This window comes from Carettochelys insculpta, chromosome 22 (assembly GCF_033958435.1).
Source record: "Carettochelys insculpta isolate YL-2023 chromosome 22, ASM3395843v1, whole genome shotgun sequence".
In the NCBI taxonomy this organism is placed as follows: Eukaryota; Metazoa; Chordata; order Testudines; family Carettochelyidae; genus Carettochelys; species Carettochelys insculpta.
Genome location: NC_134158.1, coordinates 17,143,286 through 17,156,717, shown reverse-complemented (window position 1 = coordinate 17,156,717; position 13,432 = coordinate 17,143,286). Strand labels below are relative to the sequence as shown.

At 50.3% G+C, this 13,432-nt stretch overlaps 1 protein-coding gene across 1 annotated transcript in view; it reads right to left on the bottom strand.

Moving 5' to 3' along the window:
• Positions 1–13,432, bottom strand: part of LOC142025194 (scavenger receptor cysteine-rich domain-containing protein DMBT1-like) — a 903,096-nt gene that overhangs the window by 12,765 nt on the left and 876,899 nt on the right. Inside the window, exons 15-21 of the mRNA XM_075017758.1 lie at positions 10,584–10,898; positions 8,986–9,315; positions 7,961–8,290; positions 6,339–6,668; positions 5,042–5,371; positions 1,601–1,930; positions 342–671 (exon numbers count right to left, since the gene is read on the bottom strand). Of these exons, the coding sequence (XP_074873859.1) occupies positions 342–671; positions 1,601–1,930; positions 5,042–5,371; positions 6,339–6,668; positions 7,961–8,290; positions 8,986–9,315; positions 10,584–10,898 (2,295 nt within the window). The remainder of the gene's footprint in view (positions 1–341; positions 672–1,600; positions 1,931–5,041; positions 5,372–6,338; positions 6,669–7,960; positions 8,291–8,985; positions 9,316–10,583; positions 10,899–13,432) is intronic.

Genomic DNA, 13,432 nt, shown 5'->3' with positions numbered 1-13,432 from the left:
GGTTAATTAGCTGAGATCAGAATCACTATGACAGTAGTAGGAGCCCAACACTTCATAAAGGGACACAGGTTTCTACTGCCCAGAGTGGATGCTGGCTCCATTCAACCTTCAATGCCACAAGAGGGCTTCAGGGTTGCCCAGTGCCCCATTGAACTGTGCTGGGGCAGGGGGATCAGAGCAATCGGCACCACTGAGGGTCTCTTACTGAGACGTCTGGATTAATCCCTGCAGTACAAGCCATCCATGCTGTTCTGGGCACAGAATGTGAAGGAATGTGCCCCCTACTCAGGCCCCATCCCGTTTTCCACTGCACCCACAGTGATGAAATGGATGAAGTTTACCTGAACACACAACCCCAACATCTTCTCCATGGTGACAGTTATTTTCTCCCCAGGGATTAGCCCTGCATTCAGTGAGGGCAGTTTCTAACCCTGTGCAGTGAACTTCATCCAGCCAGATGGGGTCAGATCCTTGTCCGAAGTGAGCCCGGAGTGGGGCTGATAACACCGTCCCACAGCCCAGCTGTCGGCACACGACTGCAGCAGCAACTAAGTTCCAGTTGTCATCACACACGGTTCCCCAGTGCTGGTTGTGAAGCACCTCGACTCTTCCAGAGCAGGGACTAGAGCCGTTCACCAGCCGGACCACAGCCACTTCTGAGGTGCCGGTGTCTGCAAACACCCCAAGGGAATGAACACTCCAGGAGGTTCTTGTGTGTGTTATCTCATCTGGCGGGGAGAATGAACCGCCTCCTGCCAATGGGTCTGACCGGTCTCTGCACACAGTGACTGCCTGCCAAGGGCTCCCCACCACCGACTGGGCTAGTGCCTTGTGTGGCCTGTGGTCAAGAGAGTCAGGGAGCTGCACCCAAACATGGCTTCCTCATACCAGGGCCGTGGCACTGCAATAGGGCATTGGGGCAAGCATAGAGGTAGCTAACAAGTTAGGGACTATAAGCCACGGATAGAGTGCAAAGAGCCGTGTATTATATGCTTATTTTTATCTATCTATAATATATATCTTGATAGTCAGGTAAAAATAAATATATAATATGTGATTCAATGTCCTCATCCAGAGCCAGGCACCTGCAGCCCGCAGCTCAAACTCGATGCTGGCAACTCACCAGAGCCACCGTCACTGCCGCCGCCACACTCTTTTCCTACCAAGCGCTGGGGCGCGTGTGCAGAGTGGTGGACAGCACTCCTGGCATGGAGCTCTGAGCAGGAGCCACATTTAATTGCTCAAAGAGCTGCATGCGGCTCGAGAGCCACAGGTTGGCCACCCCTGGATGGGCACAACTGGAAGGGGATAGTGCCCCCTACTGACTCCCCACTTCATTTCCCTGCAGCACAGGCACCTTGGCACTACACCGGGGCACTGAGCCAGCACTGACTTTAGAACAACACAGGGGAATTAACACAGCCCTTGAGAAGAGAGCGCCCCCTACTGGAACTGCCATATTGCTCTCTGAAGCATGCGCCCCAAGCACCATGCTGGGGTCAGCGTTGGCTGTGATAGGACAAAGCGCCATAATGAGCTGCCCACCCTGCTCCTTGCAACACTCACAAGGATAGATAGAGGTGTGATAGATAAGAGTTACCTAAGCACACAACCCCGGCGTCTTCTCTGTGGTGACAGTTACTGTCTCCCCATGGCTGAGCCCTGCATTCAGAGAGGACAGCTTCTGTCCCTGTGCACTGAACGTCATCCAGCCATATACGGTCAGATCCTCGTCCAAAGTGAGCTCCCCCTGGGGCTGATGATGGAGGCCCACAGCCTAGCTGCCTGCACACGACTCCAGCATCGGTTAAGTCCCAGCCGTCATCACACACCGTGCCCCACTGCTGGTTGTGAAGCACCTCGACTCTCCCCACGCAGCGATTAGGGCCATTCACTAGCCGGAGCTGAGCCACGTCTGACATGCCGGAGTCTGTAACACCCCAAAGGAATAACCATTCATAGAGGGTCCTGTGCCTGATCATTACCGACACTGATAAATGTAGCACCCTCCCACTGACAAGGCTGACAGCCTCCGTGACTGCCTGTTGGGTGGGAGGCCGGGTCACACCTCGCGAGGGGCGTCATTTAATTGCAGTTAACTCAGGCAATTACCTCCTAATTGCAATTTTAAAAACTTATGATTAATCACAATTTAAATCTTACTGTTAAAACAATAGAATACCAAGAGAAAGTATTAAATATTTCTGATGCTTTTCTATGATTTCAGTATCAACACAGAACACAAAGTGTATCGTGCCTGCTTTATATTGTTATTTTAGATTACAAATATTTGTATTGTAAAAAAGATAACAATAACCAGTATTTTTCAATTCACTTCGCACAAATATTATCTTACAGAAGGATAGCCGTGTCCAGCTGATGAAGTGGGTTTCACCCATGATAGCTTATGCCCTAATGAATCCACTACTCTAGTGCTATGTTTACACTGCATGTAATGCTGCGTCTAGGAAATGCGCCTGGTATTTTTGAAATATTTTTCAAAATAGTGGGCATGCGATTTCAGCATCCTTCTACCCTTGTTGTGGGAGAAGAGATGCCTCGAAATAAACCAGTATTTTGAAGTCTGGCACTGTGTAGACTGCACCAAATCTCAAAATGGCCTACTCTGAAATTGACTCCGAATAAGATAGGCAAATTGCACATCTTATTTTGAGGTAAGGGCATGGTGTAAACATAGCCTAAGGGACTACAGGACTCCTTGTTGTTCTTAAAAATACTGTCATGCAATTTCTGCATTGTGAAAGTGGAACTTAGCGGTGTAGGTATTTTTATTATATAACTTCAAATTCAGTGCTTTTTGTGCGCCAGTACTGAGTGCCAGCACATTGGCAGTCCCAGCCATGTGATCGGCTGGTGGGAGTACCAGCACCTCTTTTTTTTCTTTTTTCTTTTTTTACAGAAAAGGACCTGACTGTACGCAAAAACAAAACAATGCAAAATTTAGAACCTACACATCCACTCAGTCCTACTTCCTGCTCAGCCAATAGCTCAAACAATTTTGTGTGCATGTATAGGTGCTAATGCTGGTTGCTTCTTTTTCACCCTAAGGTCACCTGATAGCAAGATCAGATGTTCGAGGGATTTATGTGACATCCACACTAAACATTCATATGCCACTTCATGTTTCATCCACAGTTCAAAGGACATGCTATGCACTGTCTGTCTTTACCTGCATTCTGCCATGTATTTCATGGTATAGTACTCTTGCATGATGACTCATCATAGGCTGTTTGTTTTAAAAACACTTTCAATATAGATTTGACAAAAATGCAAAGAAGGCATGATGGGATCCCCAGGTGGCAGCCTGGGACAGTGGGACCTCTGTGTCTCCCCTCCAACTCTCCAGCCTGGGTGTGTTCCACAATGCCTTGTTAGTGAGAAGAAGCAAACCTCTCCAAGGTGCTTGGATCAGCCAGCACAAGAATATGTGGAGTCTCACACCCAGCTAGATTGCATGAATGCTCTGAGTCACTCAAGTATCACACAGGGAAAAGCATCAGCCAAATCCCTCAGACTTCTCATCACAGACCTCAGGAATAGCTCCGTGGTTTGAGCCTAGGCCTGCTAAATCTCTGGTTATAAGCTTGATTCCCCTGAGAGGCCATTTAGGAGTCTGAGTGAAATAGATTTTAAAAAAGAAGAAAACAATCTGTCAGGGATGGTGCTTGGCCCTGCGAAGAGGGTGGGGGCCTGGTCTTGATGACCTCCTGAGATCCCTTCCTGCTCTATGAGCTGTGTAATATACTGTCTTGCACTGTTTAAGACAAGTTGGAGAGCAAGAGGTGTCTGTTAGATATTAGGGAAAACTATTTCAGTAAGAGAATGCTGGAGCACTTCAGCAGATTACCTAGAGAGGTGCTGGAATCTCCAACCCCAGAGGTTTTTTAAGTCTAGGCTCGACAAAGTCCTGGCTGGGATGATGTAGTTAGGGATGATCCTGCTTTGAGCAGGGATTTAGCCTTGATGACCTCCTGAGGTCTCTTCCAGCCCTAGGATTCTATGATTCATGAATGGAAAGTGGGTATACAGAAGACTTTGTGAAACCTGAGTGACATCAGCCACAACCCTGCCATGCAAATACCCTGTTCTCACTTTCAGGTGACAGTGTAAACAAGAAGCAGGCAGCATTATCTCCTGTAAGTGTAAACAAACTTGCTTGTCTGAGCAACTGGCTGAACAAGGCGTAGGCTTGAGTGGACTTGTAGGCTCTAAAGTTTTATAGTGGTTTATTTTTGAATGAAGTTATTTTTGTAAATAAATTTACATTTGTAAATTCATCTTTCATGATAACGAGATTGCACTGCAACACTCACTGACATGAACTGAAAATACTGTTTGTTTTGTTTCTTTTCTCACAGAGCAAATATTTATAATGGAAAAAATCAATCTAAAGTGAGCATTGTATACTTTATATTTTGTGTTGCAGTTGGACTCAATATACATAAAAATATAGAAAACATGCAAATATTTCAATAAATGGTATTCTATTACTCTGCAAAGCCACAATTAATTGCATAATTAAGCGCAATCACTTTCTTTAAAGAGATCATTGCACCCCATCACTGTCATGCAGCCACCTCTGGGGAGGAACAGGGCAACTGAGAGACTTTGTAAAGAAACTCATGCGCTGTGTAGGAAAGCGGGGGCAGAATCCTGTCTTCAGTCACAGTTCTGTGGGATGTTACTAGTCCAGCTAGGATGGAAATTACCTAGACTGAAAGGGGGAAGAGCTTCCATTTCATAAAGGGACCCCGGAGCAGCTGCAGGCTCCATTTGAGGCAAATCGCACAAATGGGACTTAGGGTTACCCACTGCCCCATTGTGCTGTGCTGGAGTGGGGGAATCAGAGTGATCAGTGTCAGGGAGGGCCTCTCTCTGAGGCCCATGCACTGGTCCCCGTTATACAGGCCCTAAATTCTGTGCTGGGGCGCTGGGGCCAGCACTGACTGTAAGGGAGAGCACCCCCTAGGTGAGGCCCCTCCCACTTCCCACAACACCCACAGTGATGGATGAGGGTTACCTGAGCACACAACACTTGCATCTTCTTCGTGGTGACAGTTATGGGTTCCCCACGACTTAGTCCTGCATTCTGTGAGACCAGCTTCTTTCCCTGTGCACTGAACCTCATCCAGCCAGATGGGATCAGACCCTGGTCCAAATCGAGACCCTCTTGGGGCTAATAACGCCGTGCCACAGCCCAGCTGTCGGCACACGACTCCAGCATCAACTAAATCCCAGCTGTCATCACACACGGTTCCCCAGTGCTGGTTGTGAAGCACCTCAACTCTCCCAGCACAGGCATTCGACCCGTTCACCAGTCGGACTGGAGCCACTTCTGAGATGCCAGCGTCTGCAAACACCCAAAGGAACTAACACTCAGGGGCCATGTCTACACGTGCCCCAAACTTCGAAATGGCCACGCAAATGGCCATTTCAAAGTTTACTAATGAAGCGCTGAAATGCATATTCAGCGCTTCATTAGCATGCGGGCGGCAGCGGCGCTTCGAAATTGACGTGCCTTGCCGCCGCATGGGGCGTCCAGACGGGGCTCCTTTTCGAAAGGATGCCGCCTACTTCGAAGTCCATGGGAATAAGGGGACTTCGAAGTAGGCAGCGTTCTTTCGAAAAGGAGCCCCATCTGGACGCGCCGCGCTGCGCGGCGGCAAGGCGCGTCAATTTCGAAGCGCCACGGCAGCCCGCATGCTAATGAAGCGCTGAATATGCATTTCAGCACTTCATTAGTAAACTTCGAAATGGACATTTGCATGGCCATTTCGAAGTTTGGGGCACATGTAGACGTAGCCAGGGAGGTTCCTGTGCATGTGATCTCTTGTCTTGCAGAGGAATAAACCGCCTTCTGCCAGACTGGTCTCTTCACACAGCAACTGCCTGTCCAGGGCTTCCCACCACTGACCAGGCCAATCCCTTAGCAATGCTGAAGTCTGTCCAACCCCTGTCCAGCCCGCAGACACCTAGTTAGGAAGATGGGGCTGCAGTCTGTCCTATGGCTCCTGCCAGAGCTCTCAGTGAAATCAGTTCCCTACCAACTCTGGCAGGAAGCTCCTGGGGAGTAGATTTACACCTTCACTCTTGATGCCGCTATTCGCCTCCTGACCGCTCCTGCCCCACAGCCCTGCAAAAAAGCCCACTGGACAGAATAGCCTGAGACAGGAGAGCGCCTCCTACTGGAATTGCCATATTGCTCCCTGCAGAGCAGGTCCCAAGCACGGGTGAACTCTGGCTGTGAGGGGACAATGCCCCATAATAAGCTGTCTACCCCGCTCCCTGCAATACCCATGGTGATGGATAAGAGTTACCTGAGCACACAACACCAGCATCTTCTCCGTGGTGACAGTTATTGGCTCCCCATGGCTGAGCCCTGCATTCAGCGAGGGTGACTTCTGTCCCTCTGCACTGAATGTCATCCAGCCAGATAGTGCCAGATCCGCGTCCAAACTGGGCTTTCCCAGGGGCTGATGATGCTGTCCCACAGCCCAGCTGCCTGCACACAACTGTGGCATCATTTATGTCCCAGCCGTCATCACACACGGTTCCCCACTGCTGGTTGTGGAGCACCTCGACCCTCCCGGCGCAGCGATTTGGGCCATTCAACAGCTGGACGTGACCCACTAGTGACATACTTGCATCTGCAACATCCCAAGGGAATAATCACTCAGGGAGGTTTGATCACTGGTAACACTGGGGAACATAGCACCTCCTGCTGATGGGACTGAACCCCTCCACACATAGTTACCACCCATTAGGCTCTCACTGCTCATCACTGATATGCAGCCACTTCTGGAGTGCAACAGGACAACTGAGAAACAGGCAATGGAAATCTGGCTCAGTCATTTGACCAGACACGGGACAATTTCGCATCCAGTTACAATGGTGCCAAACATTACAGGCTACTCGGCTAAGATGCTAATTGGCCAGGGCAATGGAGGTAGGAGCCTGATGCTTGAGCAAGTGACCCAAGAGGCCCTATTCCTTGGGAATGGCTCCAGGCTCTGTTTGACACAGAATCTAGCCAACCGTAATCATAGATCCCAAGGCCCAAAGAGGCCACAATGAGCACCAAGTCAGACTTCCAGTGGAACACAGGCCAGAGACATGCCCCAGGCTAATTCCTAGGGCAGGTCTTTGAGAAACAACCAATCTTGATTCAAAAATTGGCAGCCAAGGAGGATCCCCCACTGCCCTTGGTGAACTGTTCCAACAATTAACAATCCTCATCTGCACTTTGTCATGTAAATTTCTGCCTCTTCAACTCCCAGCCACTTGAGTGAGTCTGACTAGCGCTCAGTGGTTGCAGAGCATTCGCAGTGCTGTTGTTGGATGGCGGGGAGGTCCCACTCAATGCTCACAGTGGCCCCTTTGGCCATTGGGATCTATGACTTCCACTGGCCAGGCTCAGTGTCAAACAGTGAGTGCAGGTGGAGAGGGCCTCTCACAGTGACATAAACAGTTGGCCTGGGGTCTGGGGGTCAGCAGTGACTCACAGAGAGAAGACAGCCCCCCCCACTCCAGTGTTCCCTGTAGCTGTGTGCTGGCATGGTCACCCAGGAGAGATTCAGCTGCTGCCCCCAGCTGATTTTCAGAGCACCCACAGCCATGTGTTTCTATGGTGGTGCACATCTGCACATGCCTCGGCACCCATAACAAAATTTAGTATGCATGTGGAGGGAAAGAATTAGAGGGAACATTACCCTCTTCTGTGGTTCCCAAACCGCTCCTTGCCATGAGGCTCTTCTATGTGACCCAGGGCCTTGTGTCAACACAGGAGTCTGCTAAGCCCCAGCTGCACTCCCTGTGGCACGGCTCTCTGAATCAGCTGGTGCATTAGGGTCAGGACTCTCTGGCCGGGGGCACACGACACCTTTGTGAGTCCCCGACCGCTTCTCGCAGCACACGAAGCGGTTTGATGGAGGAGGGTTACCTGAGCACACAACGCTGGCATCTTCTCCGTGGTGACAGTTGTTGCTTTCCCAAGACTGAATACTGCATTCGGAGAGGGCAGCTTCTGTCCCTGTGCAGTTAACTTCATCCAGCCAAATGGGGCCATATCCTTGTCCAAACTGAGCCCGCCCAGGGGCTGATACTGCCGTTCCACAGCCCAGCTGCCGACACACGACTGCAGCTTGGGTTATGTTCCAGCTGTCATCGCACACAGTTCCCCAGCGCTGGTTGTGAAGCACCTCGACTCTCCCAGCGCACTGACTTGGGCCATTCAACAGTTGCACCTCAGCCAGGTGGGGAAGGCCTGACTCTGCAAACATGCAAAGGACTAGTTAGAGAGAATTCTGTGCATCTTATCACTACCAGTGCTGGGGAACGCAGTGCCTCCACTGGCAGGTCTAAGAAGCACACCTCGGCTGACCAGCAAGGGCTTGCTCTCCACCACAGACATGCAGCCACCTCTGAGGTGGAACAGGGCGACTGAGAGACAGGCTACAGAAAGCTGGCCCAGTATTTTATGCAGGAAGCGGGGAAGAGTTGCACCTTAGAGCAAGGTGGGACTTCAGTTAATGGCCCACCAGCAGGGACCACACTCCCTGACTCATCCTGGTCAGGTGACTAGAAGCAGCTAACTGATTGGACATGTCCAGGTATAAAGCTTCCTATTATTGTCCTACCCATCATCTGGACAACTTGCTCTAGCCCAACTGTTGGCCAGACCACTGGAATCAAGTCCCTGCCATCTGGTGCAGTTTCTGATCCTTGTTCCTGTTTACCACCCTTTGTTCCTGATGCCCATTCCCTGTCCCCAGTGGGGGGGCGGTGCATGTCTCACAGGAAAACATAACTCTTTCCCTGAAGCACAGCTTCTGCACCCCTGACCTCTGCCCCACTTGCTGGGACAGTGGGCTCACCACTGACATAAATACTGAAACACAGAGGGGTGCTGAAAGATTGTAGCCCATTACAGGCAGCACCCTCGGTGAGGTGACGGAGGAGGGTTACCTGAACACACAACACCAGCATCTTCTCCATGGTGACAGTTGTTGCTTTCCCAAGAGTTAACCCTGCATTCGGAAAGCGCAGCTTCCGTCCCTGTGCAGTTAACATCATCCATCCAGATGGTGTCAGAACCTCTCCCAAACCGAGCCCCTCCTGGGGCTGCTAACGCCGTCCCACAGCCCAGCTGCCGGCACACGACTCCAGCATCGGTTAAGTCCCAGTCGTCATCACACACGGTGCCCCACTGGTGGTTGTGAAGCACCTCGACTCTCCCGACGCAGCGATTGGGGCCGTTCACCAGCCGGACAGGATCTGGGTCTGGAATGACTGTGTCTGCAAAGGCAATAAACCCTCAAGGAGACTCCTCTGCATCTGACAAGTGATGCTGATGAATGTATCCCTACCACTGCAGGGGGTGACTGGTCTCCTCACAGAGCTGCTGCATGCCAAGGGCTTGGTCCCCACCACTGCCATGCTGCCACTTCTGGGGTGGGACAGGGCAGCTGAGAGTCAGGGCACAGCAATATGGTGTCTCTGCATGACAGGGAGTTGGGGAAATGTTGTGTCCAGTCAGAGCTGTGGGGATGTCAGAGGCTCAGGGCTAATTATCTGCATTGCAAATTGCCCCACACAGCTGAGGTAGGGGCCCAACCCTTGACAAAGTGCCCCTGGGGTTCTAGTGCCCAGGAGCAGCTGCAAGCTCTGTTTGACACCAAGTCCCAGAGCTGGGACCCGGGCTTACTCAGAGCCCCAGCGTGCCAGGGAGGGGCAGGGCGATCAGAGCAGGGAGAGGGCCTCTCACTGTGACCTCCCCCACACAGTTCACCCCTCCTAGCTCGGCTCTGGGGAACGGAGAGTGTCATTGGCGGTATGGTGAGAGGCCCCCTGCCTGAGCCCCACACCCTGAGGCACAGACCTTGTATCTGCCAGGGGGAGGACTGGGATCAGCTCAGATGTCAGGGAGAGCGCCCCCTACTGCATTCCCAACCTGCTCCCTTCAGCACAGGCCCTCAATGCTGCACTGGGGCCAGAGCTTTCCCATCCACAGGGTGGTTCAGGGCAGCTGCCCTAGTGCCTGTGCATTTGGGGGTCCCACAATGTCTGCCTCAACTGTCCTATGGACAGGAGGGACCCAGGGGATTGTGTGACCTGGCCCAGGCAGCAGCAGGGATCAGCCCCCTCCTGCACTCACCTCATCTTCACTCTGCCCCACTGCCTGGTGGGAAGTAGAGCACCCTGAGGCCCTGGCATTCTGCTTCCTGCTGCCATGGTGAGACTGGGGACGTCCCCGGCTGCTGCCCCACGCCAGGCCCTGTAATCCCCCAGTTTATGTTGCTCAGGGGAAGGAGCGAGGAGCGGAACAGGGATGGGGTGCAGACAGAGCAGAAGTGGAGCTGGGGAGGAGGGGTGGAGTGAGGGCAGGATGGAGGCAGGGACAGGGCCTGGGGCGGAGATGGGGTTGCCCTGGGCCTCACACCTGGGACACTGGAAGGGGATTTTACTCCATACCCCACTACTGCCTAGGGATGGCCGCCGCTGGTGCGAAGGGACTCAGACAGAGAGCCTGCAGCATGCAACATGACAGGAGAGGTGAGGCTTACCTGAGCACTCAACACTGGCATCTTCTCCATGGTTACAGTTATGCTGTCCCCACGGCAAAGCCCTGCATTCGGAGAGAGCAGCTTCTGTCCCATTGCAGTTAACCTCATCCAGCCAGATACGGTCAGATCCCTGCCCAAAGCGAGACCCACGGGGGACAGCTACTGCCGTCCCGCAGCCCAGCTGCCTGCAGACCACTCTGGCCTCAGTTAAATCCCAGCTGTCATCGCACACAGTGCCCCACTCCTCGTTGTGAAGCACCTCGACTCTCCCAGCACAGCCATTCGGGCCATTCACCAGGCGGACCTGAGACACTTCTGAGATGCCCGAATCTGCAAACACGCCAAGGAAATAAACACTCAGGGCTGTTCTTCTGTGTCTGATCACTATTGAGACAGGGGAATGTCGCTCCTCCTGTTGACATGTCCACACAGCAAATGCCTATCAAGGGTTCACTCCCCACCACTGACATGCTACCTCTTCTGGGGTGAATCAGGGCAGCTGAGATGTGCTAGGGAAGTTCATGCGGGAAATGGGAAGGAATTATGTATCTTCCAGGAACGATGGATCTCAAACCCAGGTCCATGAGGTTGCTAAACTACAGCCTTACCATGGTGAGATGGTGGAAATGGAGCTAACAGCCCACCAGCAGAGACCCGCCTACCACAGAACATAAGAACATAAGAATGGCCATACTGGGTCAGACCAAAGGTCCATCCAGCCCAGCATCCCATCTGCCAACGGTGGCCAATGCCAGGTGCCCCAGAGAAGGAGAACAGAAGACAATGATCAAGTGATTTATCTCCTGCCATCCAGCTCCTGCCCTTGTTCTGAAGGCTAGGGCACCATACTTTATCCCTGGCTAATAGCCATTTATGGACCTAACCTGCAAAAATTTATCAAGCTCTTTTTTAAACCCTAATAGAGTCCTGGCCTTCACAGCCTCCTCGGGCAAGGAGTTCCACAGGTTGACTGTGCGCTGTGTGAAGAAAAATTTCCTTTTATTAGTTTTGAACCTACTACCCATCAATTTCATTTGGTGTCCCCTAGTTCTTGTATTATGGGAAAAGGTAAATAATTTTTCTATATTCACTTTCTCCACACCATTCATGATTTTATATACCTCTATCATATCGCCCCTCAATCGCCTCTTTTCCAAACTGAAAAGTCCCAGTCTCTCTAGCCTCTCCCCATATGGGACCCATTCCAAGCCCCTAATCATCTTAGTCGCCCTTTTCTGAACCTTTTCTAATGCCAATATATCTTTTTTGAGGTGAGGAGACCACATCTGCACGCAGTACTCAAGATGTGGGCGTACCATAGTTTTATATAGGGGAAGTATGATATCTTTTGTCTTATTATCGATCCCTTTTTTAATAATTCCTAACATCCTATTTGCCTTACTAACTGCCGCTGCACACTGCGTGGATGTCTTCAGAGAACTATCCACTATAACTCCAAGATCCCTTTCCTGATCTGTCGTAGCTAAATTTGACCCCATCATGTAGTACATGTAATTTGGGTTATTTTTTCCAACATGCATTACCTTACACTTACCCACATTAAATTTCATTTGCCATTTTGCTGCCCAATCACTCAGTTTGCTGAGATCTTTTTGTAGTTCTTCACAATCCCTTTTGGTTTTGACTGTCCTGAACAACTTGGTGTCATCTGCAAACTTTGCCACCTCACTGCTTACCTCATTTTCTAGATCATTGATGAACAAGTTGAACAGGATCGGTCCCAGGACTGACCCCTGGGGAACACCACTAGTTACCCTCCTCCATTGTGAAAATTTACCATTTATTCCCACCCTTTGTTTTCTGTCTTTTAACCAATTCCCGATCCATGAAAGGATCTTTCCTCCTATCCCATGACCACCTAATTTACATAAAAGCCTTTGGTGTGGGACCATGTCAAAGGCTTTCTGGAAATCTAGGTATATTATGTCCACTGGGTGCCCCTTGTCCGCATGTTTATTAACCCCTTCAAAGAATTCTAATAGATTAGTTAGACACGACTTCCCTCTGCAGAAACCATGCTGACTTTTGCCCAACAATTCGTGCTCTTCTACGTGCCTTGCAATTTTATTCTTTACTAGTGTTTCTACTAATTTGCCTGGTACTGATGTTAAACTTATCGGTCTATAATTGCCAGGGTCTCCTCTAGAGCCTTTTTTAAATATTGGTGTTATATTGGCCATCTTCCAGTCATTTGGTACCAAAGTGGATTTAAAGGATAGGTTACAAACCACTGTTAATAACTCCGCAATTTCACATTTGAGTTCTTTCAGAACCCTTGGGTGAATGCTGTCTGGTCCTGGAGACTTGTTACTATTCAGCTTATCAATTAACTCCAAAACCTCCTCTAATGTCACTTCAATCTGAGTGAGTTCCTCAGATTTGTCACCTAAAAAGGCTGGCTCAGATTTAGGAACCTCTGTAACATCCTCAGCCGTGAAGACTGAAGCAAAGAAATCATTTAATCGCTCCACAATGACACTGTCTTCCTTGATCGCTCCTTTTATATCTTTATTGTCCAAGGGCCCCACTGCTTTTTTAGCGGGCTTCCTGCTTCTAATGTATTTAAAAAACATTTTACTATCGTTTTTTGAATTTTTGGCTAGCTGTTCCTCAAAATCTCTTTTGGCTTTTCTTACTACATTATGACACTTAATTTGGGAGTGTTTATGTTCCTTTCTATTTTCCTCACTAGGATTTGACTTCCACTTTTTAAAAGCTGCCCTTTTCTCTCTCACTGCCTTTTTAACAGGCTGGAGACTAGTCACTGACTATTGATTGGACACCTCCAGCTGTAAATCCCATCTTGTCTCTCCTCTGAGAGACTTGTT